Consider the following 20,165-nt stretch of genomic DNA (forward strand, 5'->3'; position numbering starts at 1 on the left):
TAAAGAGTAAATGATCACTGTGCTGAGACTGTTCTGTTCTTAGGGTCAGGTGTTGGCAAATGTCTTTACTTTGACACAAAGAGCTCCATCAAGAAAACGCAGCATTCATCTGTCCATTACGGCATATTTAAAAAATTGACATACAAAGTGACACAGTGGAGGGTAAAGGCCCCATGCTTCAACTAGTCTCAATTAATACTGGACATTTAAAATGTACAGCATCAATTACAAAAACAATCTTTCTAAGGTTTTTGAGAAAAAGAATGTTTGTGTTTCCTATAGGTAAGAATAATTTCAGTCACTCTGATACTCTATAAACTAAATTTAAGAAATTAAAAGGGCTCAGATTTTCCTACCAGTTGAACTTAGGCCATCTTGTCTATGATGTGCATCACTAAGTGTTCACAAATCAGTGTGGAAATCACAGAACCATGACACTGGTATAGTAGCTGCAGAACTGAATCCATCAGAATCTTTTTGTTTTAGGTTTCCCTCTGTTTCACAGTAATCCAGTGATAGCACATCCGTACATCATTATACACAGCAGCCAGGATCAGATGACTAACCTGCCACTTTTCCGGAGAGTTGACAGGTGTCAGGTACAATACAATGCAGCTTTTCTTTGTCTCATGTGACAGTAAACTAAATATCTAGGGGGGTGAGGTGGAAAAATGTAAGATATCACCTTTATTTCGAGGAAACCAATGGTAATTTGTTGCCATTTTTTTTAGAAAAACACAAGTCTTAATGACATTTTCTACATACAAACATGAATTGATCATGTAAATGACTCTGGTTGGTGCAGCTCTAAATCATTAGTGACCATAATTTGCACCCTGACAGCAAAGATTGTAGTTTAGAGAAGTTCAATTGAAAAGTAGATTTTTATTTCCATTGAACTTTAACAGAACAAAAGAGTTCAGAGAGCAGAGGTAAGTTTGTGTCGAGTCTTTAATACGAAAACTATTATCTGATCCAGAACAGTGCAGACAGATGGGCTGATTCACACAGTCAGTAAAACTGACTCGGATGAATCAGATCTCACATTTTCACTACAGAGTCCTGGTGTCTGTTTAATGTAGAGACTGATCCAAATCAAACAGCAACAGTGTGACCTGTGTGAACACAGTCCTAGAGAGAGATTACACCTGTACAGGAGCAACAGGAGCAGAGAGGGCACAAAACAGACTGAGGGGTAGTTCTGGCCGGCCTATTAGCAAAATACAAACACCTTCACATTCAGAGTCAAAGAGGGTTATGGGGGGATTTTGTTCTTATATCCAGTATCAGAATGAACCTGGGATCTCATCTCAAACTACCAGGATCATCACAGGGCAACCTGATGTTTAGTATTACTTCCTTCTGTCTGTCATTGTTCTTTTCATTTTCACCGTTACTGGTGTTGGCTGGTTAATCTTAACTTTGCCTGCATATTGGTGGTACTACTGAAGTCATGTTGTCTGGTTGTGAAAAACGTATAGTCCTGTGTACTCAGAGACTGCTTTTGTTCTTCATGGAAAACAACAGCTGTGAGAAAACCTTACAATGGCTATACAGATTAGCTAGTCTTAATGTTCAGAGTTTGGTTTTTACAGTTTTATTTTCTTGAAACAAAAAGAGAAAACTGCCAATAAAGTGAGAATTGTAATTCAATTTTGATATTCAATAAGACCAAAGCACATAAACATGATTAAATCGTTTTCTATCGAGACAAATTCTTAGAAATGTCTAAGTGGGTGAGCAGATCTTTGTCTTCAGCTGAAGAAAATATTTCAAGGAATCAATGGTCAGAAATTAAGATGAGTGTGTAATGTGTAATGGTTTGCAGAAATTTCTGCCACCTGCTTATTTGAACTAATGTTACAGACCTTGATGAACAGATAAAGATCATTTAACTGAACGATAAGCAGAAATTATGAATATTAGTTACATTAGTTTTCATTCAAATACACTGACCAAGCCAACTAATGTAACTGTAGTTAACCTAGTTGGCTAGTAGGTAAAACTAACGCACTGCTAAACCAGTCACTTCTGTGATATAGCTGCATGTTGGCTAACTTAACTAGCTTGTTGGGGAAGCCACCATAGTGTTCATTAGTTAATTATCAACACTTTATAACCAGTTAGCAGGTTAGCTTGCATGCCCTCACTTCTGGCATTATTTCATATTATTTACTTGACTATAGCACAAAGGCTAATTAGCTGGCTTGGGGTAAAGCTAGCATTGTGCTAACATTCATTGACATGGAGGATTCAGTTGGTTTTGGAGCAAATGTAGAGGTAGTTGATTGCCAACACAAGTTTATGTTATGGATCCAGCTTGTTCTGCAAGACCTGGATAGCTCTGAGATATTGCTAACAAAGCTAAGTGATAACATAAGCTAATGTTATAGATTTTGCAAAGTTTGGGATAACTAATCTAGCTGACAGCTAACATTAGCTATTATGATGGAGATCAATGTTAGTTTATTCCTGATTTGTGACTTTAAGGTAAAGCAGAAATGCCAGCACCATAGATACAGTTAGTTTTGAGCTAAAGCTAATGTAACTAATGTCCTAATGTTTGGAGATACAATGACCTTAGCTGACTGCCAACTTTAGCCCAAGGATGATTCTTGATCATGTTTATGTGTTTTGGCCAGGCACAGGTGTGTGTCTCTGTAGATGTTCACACTTTGACCTCAGCTCTTAGTAAGCCAGAGCTGGACCTGAGGAGGAGGGGGGGGGGGGTTGTTCAGGAACAAAACATTAAAAAAGAAAAAAGTGAATAAATCCTATGGAGGTTAAAATCAGAGTGGCATCCGGTTGCCTTCAACACTGATTTTAACAGCGTGACCCGTCTTCGTCAGGCGGCGGATGTCAGCAAATCTACGCATCTGTTTATCAACGCGGGACAAACCTTTCTTGACTGGACCCTGAGGGAAGAAACAGACACAGAAACAATAAATTAGAAACACGTTGATTAGAGTATAATTTCTTTATGCATCTCTGCTTTAGACCTTCTATTAAATTTGACACGTGTCATCTTTTAAAATTTGGAAGCAGTGATGAAAAGCAGTGTATTTTCTACGCAGTGTTTCATCACTCTTAAGCCCATGTTACTTCTCCAGAGACATGCAGTGGGAGTTGCATCCTCAATGAAGCCTCCGAGCTTCCTGTCATCTCTCTGTTACATTATCAATCATTGGAAAATATTCCGGTTTCCCAAAATATATAAACTCACTTAAACCTTAAAATGTCAAATAAAACCACAGAACTTCAAACAACAGCTGATGACAAAAAGGCCAGGTATAAAAACATGGAACTGTGATCACATGATAAATTCATTACACAATTGAGTGATTATTGCAGGTCTGCTGCTCAAATTTGTCTGTTTTTGTTCAAAGTTTTGGTTTCATCCTCTCAAACATGAACGTTGGCTTTTTAAAATGTGTTTTCTTTAACAGTTCAAGAAAAGAAAAACCAACATTTCCTCATACTGGAGAAGCTGAAACCTTCCATTGCACTTTTTCCACAGAAATCATTGATTGATCTTCAGCTCTAGCATCGTCCCCTTTCAGCGGCTGTGTCAGTTGAGCTGTTAGATTGTCAAAAAGATGATTGATCATTGCAAAACAAACCAGGCTGATGGCTCAGGGAAACCTCTCGTCACCTGGACACTCAGCATTACAAGTAAAACGTGTAACGTGTCCTGCTTCATAACATGAACAAGGGGTCTCCATCAGACTCATCACAGGTTCAGGACTCCACACAGTGCCGTATGCTCACAGGTGAGTCATGTTACTGGCTAAAACGGCTGCTTCTCCCAAAGTCAGATGCGCCACTCTGACTTTTATCTGGAAACTTTTTTCAAGGGAAACACCACACACAGCTGCACCATCACTGCACACCATGCAGAAGGACTTACTGCCCCCCACAGGCCAGCTGCAGGAACTACAGGGGCATTCTGTTTCCCTCTATGCTGATCTTGACAGCTCCCTGTGGCCGACGCATTTTCCTCTCCTCAGCAAAGCGCCGCTTGTGCTTCTCCAGCAGGCTGAGGCCTTTCTTATAGCCGCTCTACAGAGGACCAATCACAGCTAAGCTCCTGAACACAAACCTCCACTGACAGGAAGTAACTGATCATCAGGACCATTCTTACCATTTTTACCCAGTTTACTGTGTTTTCAGCCTAAAACCACTCCCAGCTGCTTCATCATCATCACAAAAACTGTCAGAACAATGTTATGCAAATTATTCTCATAATAAAATCGTTTTTTATGCTACAACTGTCAACCATAATTTACTAAAAAAGTCATACTAGTTATACTTTGACAGTGTATTTGTTGTGACATCCCTGCGTAAACAATAAAGAGCTCTGAAAAACATTAAATAACATTTTACTTGATAATTGTGTACTATTGTCAGGTATTCTCTGCTGATGTTGACGTCCCTTACACTCTGAATGACTGTCACCTTCTACAGGTGACAGTCATTCAGAGTGTGGGCACCTGGTGGGCTTCCCCTTCAGACTCTTCAACATGAAAACTGAGTCAACACGACAACCCTCCCTCCATGTACTCACTCTGCTGGACTCCATCTCTACATTCCACTTGGGTCGTACAACGTAGTCTTTGTTGGAGGGCATCGGGACTCGGGCCCTGGCACAGAACCCGGGATCACCGGGTCTCAGAGCTCTGCAGGGAGAAGGACCCAGTTACAGCCGAGTTAAGTGTCTGTCTTATCCTTATTGTTAAAGAATTATATTTCAATTTCATTCAGGTTCATATTCTCATCTGCAGCCTCAATTTATATGAGCATGATCATATTGCCATTATTTTAAGAATCAGCAGCTCTGACAAGCACCACATCTGTCTCTTTAGGCAGAATCCAGACAGAAGATCCACACGTTCATAACTTTTCATTAATATTATGTCCTATGACATCTGGGCTTTGGTTTGGATCCAGCTCCTAGTTGTCAATTCCCTGGATAATACACTTACACTTTGACCATTTTAAATGACTAATTAATGACCAATTAATGTTTATTCAAACAACCAGGTTGTGTAACTCTGACACTTACTTTTCCTCTCCAGTGAGCTGCTTCTCCAGGTCTCTGCGAGGCGTCTGACCCCCTGAACTAAGGAGGGGAGGTGAAAGAGAGAGAGAGAGAGAGAGAGACAGTGGGTTTATATCACAGTGAATGAGCAGGAAATGACTGACCAGGGTGGCAGACAGGCAGATTTCACACCTGAATGTTTTAGCACAGCAGGACGTCCAGTCTGCCGACGACATGCAGGATGAACGTCCTGCTGAGCAGCACCACCAGCAGAGTCTCCATGCTATTGTTAGAGTTGTCCACCTCACAGCAGTTAGTCGACGGGTCAGTGCTACATAGTGTGACTTGTGGCCATCGAGCCATCTTGGGAACCTTACCTGAATTTCTACCAGAGTCCAATTTTAGTTCCTGATGCCTGAACATTCGTATGGCACAGGAATAAGCTGCTACATGGTGTGTACAGTGTCACTCACACAGTAAACTGGTAGCTCTTTATGTGTACCAATGCTGGGACAATGCTCAGGCAGCCCTGCTAAAAAAAAAACTTCTGTCATCAACTTGGTCCCTTACACGGCTGTGTAAGGAAGTTCGGTCCCTCTCTGTGTTTGGATTCACACTTTGAATTCCTGGAAAAATCTCAGCCTAGAGGCTTTGCAGTGCAACCATGCAATTGTATGACTGAACCTGATTGGTGGAGAGAAGACATCAGGTTCCTCCGCCCTCTCCACCTTCTGAGGCTGACTGGGGGAGGCGGAAGTGGGGGGTTGGGGTGATATGGAAGGATGAAGAGGAGTAAAAGAGGAAAACTGAGTAAAGAACAAAAAAAAAAAAACAAGACAGGAGAGGCTGAAGAGGACGAGCACAAAATGACGATGAGGAGAGCAGAGAATGAAAAGAACATGAGACATTAAAAAGAAGGAGAGACGGGTCATGTAGGATGAAAACAACTAGAGGAGCTGGGAGATGTGACCTGAAACCCACCGAGACCTGAGCAAGAATCACTGTCACGTCCACGCAGACTAAAACAACATGTGGGTGGTTTTCATACTTATGACGCATCATAAACCTGCATTATATTGTGCTCAGACGGGAGCGACCACAGAGGCTGGCAGCAGCACAGAGGGTTTGGAGGTTTGTCAGTGTGCCAGCATCACAACCTGCAGGATCCAGCCATTAACATTTCCATGTGTACAGATTTAAAGTGATACGCCAACATTTTTTTTTTCGTGTCTTGCCTCACTCCCGAGTCCATGACAAGCAGATAGACACCATCCTTTCGACTGTGCGTGCAATAACAAGGGAGATAGAGCCGTATCACCCGTAATTAGCTTAGCTCAAACACTGGAAGTGTATCGGTAATGGTAGCCTGCCTCCACCTAAAGTCATCAGAGACACTCTTCAGCATCACTGAACGGACCGATCTTCATCTCAGAGCTGACAAAACTCTCCGGTAAGGCATCTTGAGCGGTCAAATTACGGTAATGGGACGAGATCAGTCAAAACGGAGGGTTCAAGCAAAGACGGTTTATTTTGGTTGAAGCTAGCTACATCGAGGGTAGGTTAGCTTCCTATTTCAAAGTAAAAGCACTTCTGTATGTAAAGAGCAACGGGTGTTTTATTTTGTGAAAGTAACCGGAAGTAACCGGAAGTGCGTTGGTCACAATAGCTAGCTTGAGTAGCGCCAAATTCGTCCAAACAAAATTTTCAACAGCTGGTATTTAGACAAATTAACGACACACTGCTGATCTAAACGGCTACTTTCTCGCCTAAAAATGTTTGAAATGTTGATTAAGTGATATATTTACAGAGTTTAGAGCTAAAATGAAATCAGCTTCTGACTTCCAGTGTTTGAGCTAAGCTAATTACGGCGATGCGGCTCTACCTCCCTTGTTACTGCACGCACAGTCAAAAGGATGGTGTCTATCTGCTTGTCATGGACTCGGGAGTGAGGCAAGACATGAAAAAAAATGTTGGCGTATCACTTTAAATGTGTGTGTGCGAGGGGGTGTAGTTATGTATGTAAATATGGTGTGGAGATTGTGATAAGTAATAACTGCTCTGTGTTGGGGTGAGGAAAGAAAGATTGTGTCAAAATGTTTAAATAACTTATGTGTAACGTTTCATTAACATTTATGGCACAATAAAGAATAAAATAATATTTATGGGAACATATTCAGGGTCATTCACGTGACATTGAACACTTCCCCTCAGTGAATGTGTTTGGTCTCCATTTGTCCCTTCATATATAGCCTGTTAATACAGTGCGATGATGATGAGTGCTGTGTGTAATGCTGTGGAGCTCAGTACCTCAGTCGTCGTCTCTGAGGCATCTGCTGGTCCAGGTCTCTCTGCTGCCGCTCCTCTCTCGTCATTCCCTTGTAGTTTGACGTCAAGCCAAAGATTGGCCGCGACCACTCATCTAGACACAGCACACATCCACTGGTCAGTCTGAGCTCAGTGCAGTTCAAGCTCTCTTTGATGTGATTCACAAGCTCACACACATTTAAATACCAACTGTCGGAATTGCAATTTAATTTTTGCCGAAGCAAGACCTAGGACATGTGGAGTTTCAAACCCACGACCTCAGTGTCACCAGAGAATGTGACTACTTAACACAAACTGAGACCATGGAGTCACATGTGCAAAATTGGTTCTGATTGTTTAAGGAGAATCATCAAATATTTTGTTGACTTTGGATCAAATTCAAGAGGAAAATGTTGCACATGTGTTGTGTTTGTTTGAGAGATGGCAGAAGAGAGCCAGACAGACAGATAGAGAAAGAGAGAGACACACAGAGAGTGAGAAAGAGATGCAGATTATATGGCTAGCCCCACTGTTGCAGTTGCCAACACACAGCACTAAGTGTGGTGAGGTGAGAGGTCCTTACTGATGAGTTTGAGAGCGAGGTCTTTGTTGGATCGAGACTCTTTGGGATGTTTGTACAGGAACATGACGGATCGGCCGATCCCACTGTGCTTCAGAGTCTCCTGACTCACACTGGGCAGCTGCAGGAGACACACGGTCAAAACACTACAAACCAGCCCAACAGTCCACCTGCCGTGACCACCTGTACTCACCTCCTGAAGGATCCTGAGCAGCTCCTCTCTGATCCTGAGAGCAGGCAGTGATTTATCTGGAAGAGGACTGATCCACTCTTTAATGGCGGACATCACTCCGCTGTCAATAAACGTATCCTTCAAGTCCTGTCTGAGGGACAAACACCACAAGAGCACCATGAGTGATGGAGGTGTGAAGAGATGTGAGGTATTAAATGTAGTGAGTTCTTACTTCTTCAGGTGCATCACGACCTGTGGCAGTAGAGTGAGTTTCTTCAGTGCTGGTTTCTTCTGACTGTTCAGAGTTCGATCCTCCTGTTGAAACAACACAAGTCAGTCAAGTGCTGAGCAAAACAACAACACCATGGCTGAAGGTTTGATTTTGACGAGCAGACCTCTGCAGCCTCGTTCATCTTCATGATCATGGCGCTGACAACATCATCAGCGTCGCTGATGAACGTGCCTCCATCACGGTGTCTTCTCTTCCTGCTGTTCATAGCTTTCCTCTTTGCAAGCATGATGTCGAAGTCAGACATGAAGCTGGTGCTACACACACACACACACACACACAGGTCACAATTTGTTCTGCAATTACGACTTTTAGATAAACTAAAAAAAAAAAGTGATCTTGTACACTTATACTGTGCTGTTTGTGGCCTGACATGGTATGACTCTGTATCTGCAGCCAGTTAACACAGCTCCATCAGTGTGTGAGAGCTGAACTGATTCGAACTAAAACTGTTTTCGGTCATTATTTCTATGCAGGTGTCAGCCAGGGGCAGGAAGTAAATAATACTATACCATAAATTTTACTCAAGAACTTAAAGCAGAAGTAAGCGATCCGGTCGTTTTGGCTAACTTCTTGTCAGCCGATGGGGTTAGCAGCCCCCACCCTCGTCATGGATCTATTGGTCCTCATCCCTACGTCACCATATACACGCGCATCCCTTGGCTGCACACACAGAGGACCGCCCCTTTATGCCGTTCTCTCTCCTCATTGGATAAAGGTTGTAGGATACAAGGAAAGTTTTCTCCTCGGCTTACAGCAGAGCAGAGTGACTGACAGACCCGTGTTTCGGACCAAACACTCTATGTAAGTGATTGCCGTCGGAAGATATAACTATTTAAGACTTATATTAACACAAACATTCCGCTTACTTCTGCTTTAAGTATTATTTTGAGGTACTTTCACTTTGCTTGAATCTTTCAAAAATATACTATTGTGTACTCAACCATTACATTTATCTGATAGCTGAAGTCACAAGTTACTTCTGACTACCTGAATGGGATCAATTTATACAATATAAGCAATACAAAATGTATGTTTATAGTTCAGGTTCAACACTTACATATTGCTATATCAAAAATACCAAGGTCATAATCTAAGAGTATAACATGTTGGATTTTACTTTGACTTATAATGGTGTAACCTTTTAGTGTGGTACAGTATTAGTACTTTTTTCCATCACTGCTGATAAAAAATTAACGTAACATAATATAAATGTAATATATTACAGTTAAACTGGTGTTTCTTACTCTTGTCCGCTGCGGTCAACTCCCTCATCAGAGTCGGAGTCCTCCTGCTGCTGCTGCTGCTTCCCGCCCGCCTCCTTCTTGTCTGCATCCAGGTCCTCCTGGTTGAAACCCTGCAGCAGGAAACAGAAGCCCATTAAACATCTAGTATATAAAATAAAATGCATTTCCATCAATTAATTTCATATCCAGAAATTGAGCAGGATAGTTAACCAGGCTGTTTGACACATCTCTTGAGCTTCCTCGTGTTTTTTTTGTTTTGTTTTTTAAATCAGTGAGGTCTACCATTATAAACATGGTGTTTTACATGTTGCGACCATTAATTATTTATAAATAGTTAGAGGTAAAAGCAACAGTCTCTAAGGCTATTCATCATATATTCTCTTTTTCCAGATGTAAACCACCTGAATCCCACTGAATCATCAGAATGTAAAAATACCATTGGCGTGAGAGTAGTACACTGAAGGCGTCACAGACAACATGTGTGCACTCACCGTGAACTCCTCCCCTTCCTCGTCCCCAGACTCTCCAAAGATGTCTGCAATCATTTTCCTGCAACAAACAGAGGGGTCAAAGGTCACACCAGCAGCTCTCCATTTGGACTTGGTGGTTGAGAGTTTGTTACAGCAACAGTCACATCACTATGTGTGCTGATTAATCAGGGGTGCAAACGGGTCAGGACCAAAAAAGAGAGGAATTGTCTGGCGTGGGGGGGGGGGGGTGCTCACCATTAACAAATGATTACATTACAATATCATGGAAAAGTCAAGTTCCAGTAGTTCAACCCCCCAACCAAGTATTGATTGATTGATTATAGACATAGTTTTCAGAAGGCCAACATTTCTATATTAAAAATGCTTTTTAAAAAAAGATCCTTTGCAATATTTCAATTTTGGAGATACTGAATTTTAGGTCTTCACTGAATGTTAGTCATAATTATTACTATTAAAATAAACTGAATAAATAAAGACATGGGATGTTTCATTCAGTGTGTAATGGACATATAGGCCTATATAATGTGTTAGTTTCACTTTAATTGAACACATTCTACATCGCGGAGGCGACGTCTTTCCACACAGGGCTTCCTTCACCTCTGAAACGGGGCAGAGCTCCGTGGAAACACCTGCCTGACACAGCAACGTAGGGAACCGTGCATGTCCGCGGCGCACAGCTCCACAGACATGCACGGGGGAAAAAACGGCGTCGCCGTTGCACCGACTGCACGCGGATATGCGCCGCTTTAATGAGCGCGCATGTCGCGCGTCTACATTGGAGGTCGGCTGTTATCAGTGTAATCAGAGACAACCATGAATGAGTTCGCCTCAGTTTCACGTGATTGTCACTGTCAGCCTGTTTACTGACCCCAGCTGAGACACTGAGACCCCCCCCCCCCTCCCAAAAACAAAAACTCTTTGGATCTGAACGATTCACACAAGTCACCTAATTGGTCATGAAAAAAGCGAGTTTCGCTTTTCGGCGCGCTGTTTGCATCCCTGTTAATAAACCCTTTCCCCCACAAACGCCCACGTGTGGTTTCAGGCTGAAATGACAGGCAGTTTTCATATTTAACATTCAGGTGATGTGTGTTAGCTTGTTTCAGCACTTTAATGAAGCTCTATGATGTTTCCACTGAATTTGGAAATTCAATTTTTGATGTGGTTGACATCAAAGTTACATTTTTGGTGTCTCCCCTTGATTTTGGGGAAGAGTTCTGTGAGTCTGAGCAACATGTGACAGCCGGGTGAAGGTTTATACTGACTGCCCCATCAGCAGGTCAGTGATTGTGAAATTCAGCCTGGTGTTGTGTGTGTCTACTGGTGTCCAGCACTCACTCCTCCTCGTCTTCTCCAGAGTCGCTGTCGCTGCCGAACAGCGCCTTCTCATCCTTCTTCCCCGCCTCGGCCTTCGATGCCTCGTCGTCACTCCCACTGTCCGAGCCCAGCTCTCTCAGTTTGGCTGCCAGACTCTTATCAGGACCGCCTGAGGCCTCGTCGCTGTCTGAGTTCTCATCGTCCGACACCGCCCGACTCCTCTTCGCTGCTGACACAGGGACCACAAGGAGAAACATGTGAGCCTGACATCTGCATAGAGCTGACATCAGAGTCTTTTATATGCACCAGATTCTTGTATCTTATGATACACTTATTATATTAAACCTGCATTGTCTACTACCATCTAATCTGAGAGATCTGTCATAACATGACATCCCCCCTCTGCTCATAATGCTCACTTCTTATTGACAATAGGAAAGATGTATAAACAGGGTGCAGGGGGTCAAAATAGTGTCGTTATATATTAACAGTCGTTAACGTAGTCAGGTACAACATCATCACTACAACCTCAATGTGAGAACATGTCAGTGATTTTACACTTGTAACAGTGAAAAAACTGTACATTATAAACCTGATAAAACATATAAGATATATAGTAGTAGTAGTTCAATAACAGGAGAAAGATCAAAATGAGGTGAAAAGACTTGAGCTTTGATTTCATTGATTGTGTGCATTACTGTAAAATCATCACAGAGAGAAAGTTAGAAGAGATGGGCCGTATTCCTGTTTCTGAGTCAGAGGGGAAGAGATCTGTAAAAACTAAGACCAATTGTCAGTTTTCCACCAGGGGAGCCAGCAGGGACTGTCTTTCTGTTTTTCCGTAACACAACTCACGGCCTCCATCTGGATCTACAATTTACTGCAGAACACCCAAACCCAGAGCCTGACAGACTTTTATTGGAAACAGCTCTCTTTATTAGAAGCAGCACTGCGCTGACCACTAGTTGAAACATCAGTCATTCAGTCAGTGGGTGTCAATCTAGATTTATAGCTGTCTTGTAACATTTCGTCATTATCTCAATGTGTGGTGAAGATGCAGGTCACAACTTGTCCACCAGAGCGTTTTGGAGTTGTTGGACTGTGTATTTGATGAGTTTAACGAGGGAAACCAAGAAATCCCATTAGCCTCCGTAGCGTAGCTCTGAGCAGCTTGCGCTCTGCTCCGCCGTTCTAAAAATAGCTTGCACCAACACCAACAAACCTACTCCTAAAACTAAAGGGATTGTGGCAATGGGCCAATTTATTCTGTTCATCCCTTTAACACACATGCACAACAACATTTAGGGTGTTTTCACACATGTTTAGTGCACCCTAGTGCGCACCAAATGTTAAAATGATACATTGTTTCATTTTTCAGTTAGTGCGGTTGCTTTCACACCTGTTTTTTGTCACTCGGGACCAAACTTGGAGAGCATCATGTCTCCATGACTGCCGGTTGAAATCTGGAAGCGCTGATTGATAAAACTCTAATGATGGAGACTCAAGAGCCGGTTGTTAGTAGCTCTGGTCATTTATTTCTATATTGTTTGTATGTATAACTCTTGGTAAATGATAGTTCCGTACCAAATGTTAGTTTGGTACTTCCGGCTGGTTTCCGGTTGCGTTCACCCAGCTCGGTCCCGTTAGTTCCCGGTTAAACGTTAAACACAGGCAGACCTCTGCTGCTCGGTAACCAGCTGCTCCGCGGACACAAGGGACGGACCCGCCGACCTGTCCAGTGTCTCAGCGGACACGCACCGACGGGTGCCCTGCTGCTGCTGCTTCGTTTGTGGGTAAGAGCTGCGTAGGACCAGAGCACCGGGCGGTCTCCCCGCTGCGTTAACCCGTTGTCAACAACTACGGGAGCCCTTTTAGCTCAAACTTGTTGAGTTCGCCTGGCAGTTGGGTCGCACCAGAGTGCGGTTGCTTTCACACATCAACTAGTGCCCACCAGAGTTCCCATGGGAGTCTGGGCTCCAGCATGGGCGCCTCTGCCTCCCTGAGGCTTTTACAGTTAAACTCATTCCTGAGTCACAGCTGCTGCTCTGTGAGTCCCACACCACCGTTACTAGGGATGCACCGATGCATCGGCCGAACATCGACATCGGCCGATGTTCGGCTCGTTAACTGCCATCGGCCATCGGCAAAAAAAGATGACATTCACCGATGGCAGTGGCCGATGTTTATGTTGGTTTAAATGTCGCATGAACACTGTGCTCGGGAGGAACCTTTCTTTTTTCCTTTTTTGGGGAGGAAGATATTAGTGGTGCAAAGGATCATCATTGATCCGTAATCTGTTCGGATCTTCGGTTCGGCACATATGTGATCCACGGATTGATTTTTGAAAAAAAAGTTGCGCGCATGTTTAATAAACACACTTGCAGCGTGGTCATGGCGAGCCAGCGAGAAATCAATAAATGGAGCGGTGGATTACATAACTGTCATAAACATTACGTTACGCAGCATGTCTGTGTCGCGGTGCCACAGAGACAAGAGCTGAGACACGGACACCGGGGGGGCGGCCAGGTAGCCTACTACACTGATGTTACAACCAGAGAGACACCAGGTGAAGGCAGAGAGCCTCCGTTCTCACTTGTAACCAGTCACAAGTCATGTAGTTAACTACCACAATTACTCTGGGGCTTTTTAATTGAGGTAAAAATGTAGCACAGCCACGGGAGAAATCCTGCTTAGTTCCTCTTTCAGTGTACATTATACAGATTATTTTTAGTTCATCAACCATTTGGAAAAAAAAAACCTTTCATCATTCTGTCTCTGTGTTCCTGCAGATAAAGGGGGTTAGGGAGAGAAGTCTAAGTAATTTTACATATTTGAGCATTTTATAAAAAAAAAAAAGTAATGCTATAGTTACTTTTCCTGGTAACTACTTTTACCATGTAGCAACTCTAATACTAACTCTAGGCCACTGTAAGTGTTTTAAGGTTATGTCAACTAAAAATTGACATTAAAGGTTGTTTTTGTTTCATAAATTTGTCTAACTGAATTTGTGCTCGTTAAATAATAATATGATGAAGAGCTGAAAGACTTTTAAAATAGTTCAGTAATGTTTCTGTGGCACCAAAGACGGAATAAATAACAAAAAGAAAAAACATCGGCATCGGCCATCGGCCAAGTTGTTATTTTAAACATCGGTATCGGCATCGGCCCAGAATTTCACAATCGGTGCATCCCTAACCGTTACTGATGTCACCACAGATGTTGAACCATGCATTCAGAAGAGAGAGATTGTAGAAGTCTAAGGTAAAAGCCAACAGCACCTACCTGGCTTATCCTCCTTCTCCTCATCCTCATCCTCACTGTCTGAGAGGATGGCCTTCTTCCGCTTCACTACAAACACACACACACACACACACACACACACACACATCAACAAAGTGCTGAAGGAATATTTCAATATGCTTTATCAACCACAAGTCACTGCTCTTATATTTCTCTTAAAGGACAATTCCAGGCGAATTCAACTCGGGGGTGTATTTTCATATCATTTTAGGTCTAAAAGAATGAATCTGAAGATTTTCAGTTTAATTGCTCCTGTTTTGCGGTAGTTGCGTCTGTCCCCGCATCGCCACGGCAGCAATGAATGGGAGTGGATGTAAGTCCCGCTGTTTAGGCTGTTTCCAGCCCTCAAAGCCGCAATTTTTTTCCACAGACAGCGTCAGATGGCTACTCAAACATGCACCGAGAAGTTCAAGTTCAAGCAAGCCGACATGTTTGTAAAACTAGATCTAATTCAAAGTCTCCCGGAGTCTCGCGCGAGACCCAGTTGCCGTGCGCGGTGTGTTCACATGCAGTGGGAAAAGTTACCGTTTGTGTCATAAACACAGGAATATCAACTCTTTACTTGCTTCAAGTAAAAAAACTTCTTGGCGCATGTTTGAGTAGCCACCTGACGCTGTCTGTGGGAAAAAATGTACACTTCAAGCAAGTAAAGAGTTGATATTCCTGTGTTTATGACACAAGCGGTAGCTCCTACTGCGCCTGAATACACCAGCACTGCAACTTCGGGCTCGCGCAAGACTCCGGGAGACTTTGAATTAGATCTAGTTTTACAAACATGTTGGCTTGCTTGAAGTAAATAAACTTCTCGTGCATGTTTGAGTAGCCATCTGACGCTGTCTGTGGAAAAGAAATTGCGGCTTTGAGGGCTGTAAACAGCCTAAACAGCGGAACTTACATCCACTTCCATTCATTGCTGCCGTGGCGATGCGGGGACAGATGCAGCTACCGCAAAACAGGAGCGATTAAACTGAAAATCTTCAGATTCATTCTTTTAGACCTAAAATGATATGAAAATACACCCCCGAGTTGAATTCGCCTGGAATTGTCCTTTAAAATCAAGACCCTTGTGGAACCGCTACGATCTAAGGCTCCAGTGGGAGGTCAGAGCTTTAATACTGATAAACTGACGATGCTTCAAGGGAATATTTGTGACCACTGTTAGACACAGACAGATAGACTGGTGAATCTGAAAGTTATAATCTGTAACTTTTACATATCAAACCGACTAAAAACAATTAGAATTTATGATGACCTGACTTGATGTTCTACATTCTCTAAGTGAATCTCTGACTTTTACAGTGAAACGGATTCAGCTGCTGGTAGAAACCTGCTGACCAGCAGACGCTGCAGGACTGATAGTGATGATAGTAACAGGAGTGAGGACAACAACTCCCATGATCCCTCACTATTTCACAACAACACTAAACACAGTATTTTGTAAGTGCTTCGACTGGCTTTTAAACACACACTCTGTAGGCTTCTCTCAATGTCATTATCTTTATGTTCTCCTCTGTCCCACCTCTGAATACACTAAATACACTACGTTTTATTTTTGTTGAGAAGAAAGTTCTGATGTGAGGTCAGTACCTGGCTTCTCATCGTCACCGCTGTCTCTCTGCTCCCTCTCCTCGTCCTGTTGTTCTCCATCACTTCCTGCAGCAGCTTTCCTCCTTCCTCCGTCCACCTCCTCTTCGCTGTCAGACTGCATCACAGCCTTCCACTTCTCTCCTCCCCTGCCCTCCCCCTCCTCCTGCTGCTGCTTCCCCCCCTCCTCCTCCTCCTCGTCCGAGTCTATCTGTGCTGCCTTCCGTCTGGCAGGTGTCTCTGTGTCAGAGTCACTGTCGGCGTTTGACCTGTTGGACGCCACAGGTTTGGTGCCCTCGTTCTCCGAGTCGCTGTCTGCAGCTGCTTTGTGCCGGTCCTCCCCCTCCTCCACGTCGGAGCTGCTGCCCCTCCTGCGTCTCACAGGGGACGACCCCTCCTCCTCGTTATCCGAGGCTCCGTGTTTGACCGGCGACTCCTCCTCGCCGTCCGATCCGCTCATCCTGCGCTTGACCGGAGAGTCGTCGTCACTGTCGGCGGGACGGGGAGCCTCCGCGTCTGAGTCACTCTTGTCACCGTCATCGCCGCGCCTGGGGGCCTCACCCTCGGAGTCGCTGTTGGCTCCTTGGCCGTCCTCGTTGTCGGAGCCACTGGCAGCCCCGCCGGTCTCCATGGCGTGAGGAGCATCCTCGTCATTGCTGCCCTCGTCCTGTTGAGACAAACAGTGGTGGGTGAGTGTGACGGAAACGACAGCGGCTGCAGGGGATCGTTTCATCAGCTAATGTGGCTGAGATGAAAAGAAATGACCATCATGCAGCGCCATCGTCCTGACTGAGCTCTGACGGTTTCCAGAATGTGGAGATGAACTCATAGTTAAAAGAGCAATGATGAACACAGACGGAAATGGCTCAGATCTTTTATGACAAAAACCCAGCTCATCTTTGAATGGTGATCATATTGTGGAAATGTAAGTTTTTTTCATTTTATTCAGGTGAAATTAAACCAGTGAAAATGTAATAATTAAATATAGCTTCAGATCTTCTTCACCATATTTGTTGTATGCATGCATGGATTAGAGTTTCTGCGCCAGTCCACACAATGCACACAACATGTTTGTCTTTTATAAATCTGGTCTCTTCAGTGGGAAGTTGTGTACCCATATTTCAAACCCTGATTTGATTTGTGTACAAAATGGGTCTGCGTTTCCACATCAATCCAATCAAAGAAGCAAAAGACAGTCTAGTGTCAGAGAGCTGCAGAGTCTGTGAAGCTGCTGAGATCCTACACAACAGCAGCACAGATACTGAGGCCGGCACAACCGTGGTTTCTGACTAATAGCTACTGATTGACGTACAAGAGGGTGATTCAGTTTATGGATTTGAATTTGATGGGAAAATACTTTCACTTCCACACTATTTGGGCCATTTACAAACAAATTATAATTAATCTAACATGAAACATCGAGGCCTCAGTCTGACCTCAGATTGATGTCTGTCGCTCCTCATGTCCTCACCGTCCGACCCATGGTGTTCGTCCTGGACCGGAGTGCCACCGCCGTCATCTACAGAGCACACAACAGATCAGAACCAAAACATCCCATTAGTACCTTAACATTTCTGCAGAAGGCCACAGAGGACCATATACTAGTGTACACACAGACCTGAACCTGGCTCGGTCCTACAACAGTGTAACTGGCTTAGATTCACTTTCATGGTCATACGTTAAAACAGAAAGATTTCAGGATCCTCTACAGTCTGCAAGTCCATGCACAAAAACACACATTTAAATTACCAAATACAATATATTGCCCTTTTTTCTTGGTGCACAGCTACAACTTTCAACATCAGCATCACATCATAGTGTCACCATTAGCCTACATATCAAGACTCTTTAAAAGCAGCAACACCAACCCTATACAAAAACCCTACACATTTTTGAAGTACAGTTTATAGTATAGAATATTTAATCTTCACGTCTGCTTTTTTAATTAAACATAATCTTTTGATTTTTGAGTGAAAAGAAGTAAATCCAACTACTGCAGTAGGAGTTGTAAAGCACAAGCCTCTGTCCTGTGCTTATTTCTACGTTACTTTCAAATAAATAAAAACATTTTAAAATGTCAGGGCAGTACAAAGGCAGGAAGGACAACAATATCTTAGGATCTTTTACAGTCTGTTAACCACAACAGATATCTTTCAGTTTCACTAACATAATGTCCAATATTATCACAAAATCGCCTCATCTTGATGTCAATAACTGTACGCAATCAACACTGAAGCCGTGAGTCGTGAGTTCAGCACGATGCTGACTGATAAGAGACGTCAGATCAAAATTAAAGGTATGAAATACAAAACATCGTCGTTTATCTAAGACTTTAAAGGTAAGTACGTACGACTACGACGGTGGCTGACGATGTGATGTTCATCAAGCTAAAACGAAACGTTTCCTGGTTGCCATGAGCTAATCACAGACCACCGTGTAGTTGGGGGAATAAACAAACAAATAAAAAAAATAATATCTTCTGTTACTCGTTTTTATAAAGTTAAACTTAACATAGGCCTCTCTGTTGGTGAGTAAATAGTCACCGTTAGTTAACGTGGGTTTGTTGTTTAAAATAGGAAACAAAGCAGGAGGACGTTGTTTACCGGAGCGGCTCCCGGACATGAAGTCGTCCTCTTCTCCGTCCATCTCTCAGACGAAGACAGATTGGGGTTGAGACCTAAACACGGATGCGATTCTCCGTTTACTCAACTTTACTACCGAAGCGAGAAAAACAACCACGAACTAAATAAGGACGCGTTTCGACAGCTAACAGCTACAGCTAACAGCCAACCGCAGCAGCCTCAGACCCAAAATGGAGTCACTGCGGCGCCTGCGCATGCGGTCGCTTCGTAATAACGTAACAGCTTTTTTTTTTTTTTTTTTAAATATATAACCTTTATTATAACACAGTGGTTTAAAAGAAACTGTAGGGCCTACGGTTTCTTTTAAACCACTGTGTTATAATAAACTGAATGAACTGTTGTTTGGTACCATTAACATGGAATCAAATTATCAAATTACTTCACTGGCTGGAAAAACGAGAGTTCCTGTAGACTGCATACCAAAACAAAAACATGCAATAATGTAATAAGCGAAAGTTGTAATTTAAACTTAAAAAAAAAAGCCTATTGTTAGCAGGAATGTGGATTCACTAGCCAGTGTCAGTGACATTGTGTAGTCAAAGGAATAAGTGGGCCTATGAGTCAATACAAGGGGGTGAGCAGCTCACCTGCGCTCACCTTAGGCATTGAGGCACACCTCTGAGAGAGAGAAAGAGAGAGAGAGAGAGAGAGAGAGAGAGAGAGAGAGAGAGAGAGAGAGAGAGAGAGAACCTGAGACTAGTTTTTTTTTTTTTTTTTAAATCCAAAAAGTATCTTATAATTCTAAAAGAATTACCGGCAGATAAAAGGGAATGGCTTCTGAATGTTTCTTTTGTTTGTTTTGGGGTTTTTTTTATAAATATTGATCAATTAGGACACATTGGCAGAGAGTGACAGGGAGAGAGAGAAGAGGAAAGGGAGAAAGACTAAACACTGGCTTGCAGTGTTTATTTTTGTGATGGGGTGGTTCTCCCCATGTCTGTGTGGGTTCTCTCCAGGTTCTCCAGCTTCCTCCCACAGTCCAAAAAACCTATGGGAATAAAATGTGTTGTGTCATGGGCAACAGGGTTTCTTAGTTATACATAGACCCATATGTACAAGACTTATAATCTTATATAATATTTTCATCCTATTACCATGTAAAAAGTCAGCCATTAGACTGCCTGAGTAAAGTCAGTTTACAGGTCACTTCATTTCATGGCAAATGGAAAAGGCTTGAAGTGAATTGGAGGAAAGGCTTTAA

At 43.0% G+C, this 20,165-nt stretch overlaps 1 protein-coding gene across 8 annotated transcripts; it reads right to left on the bottom strand.

Annotated features, from left to right (window-relative positions):
- Positions 1–933: 933 nt before the first annotated feature.
- Positions 934–19,169, bottom strand: iws1 (interacts with SUPT6H, CTD assembly factor 1). Of its 8 annotated transcripts, none has more exons than XM_085795645.1 (17): positions 18,926–19,169; positions 17,759–17,841; positions 16,326–16,989; positions 14,721–14,786; positions 11,460–11,664; positions 10,122–10,179; positions 9,631–9,740; positions 8,490–8,640; positions 8,327–8,409; positions 8,116–8,245; positions 7,926–8,043; positions 7,346–7,457; positions 5,723–5,779; positions 5,063–5,119; positions 4,565–4,676; positions 3,908–4,059; positions 934–2,915 (listed from the first exon to the last, which is right to left on the bottom strand). In XM_085795645.1, the coding sequence occupies exons 1-16, from the start codon at positions 18,966–18,968 to the stop codon at positions 3,934–3,936; spliced, it is 2,175 nt and encodes a 724-aa protein (XP_085651771.1). In that variant the 5' UTR covers positions 18,969–19,169; the 3' UTR covers positions 934–2,915; positions 3,908–3,933. The 8 variants fall into 8 exon arrangements, with proteins under 8 accessions (XP_085651771.1, XP_085651769.1, XP_085651776.1 ...); XM_085795643.1 differs by having other exon boundaries at positions 11,460–11,667; positions 18,926–19,156; XM_085795650.1 differs by lacking the exon at positions 5,723–5,779 and having other exon boundaries at positions 18,926–19,156.
- Between the last annotated feature and the right edge of the window lie 996 nt (positions 19,170–20,165).

The sequence above is a fragment of the Trachurus japonicus genome, chromosome 13 (assembly GCF_045865225.1).
Source record: "Trachurus japonicus isolate A0001 chromosome 13, Traja_1.0".
Lineage (NCBI taxonomy): Eukaryota > Metazoa > Chordata > Actinopteri > Carangiformes > Carangidae > Trachurus > Trachurus japonicus.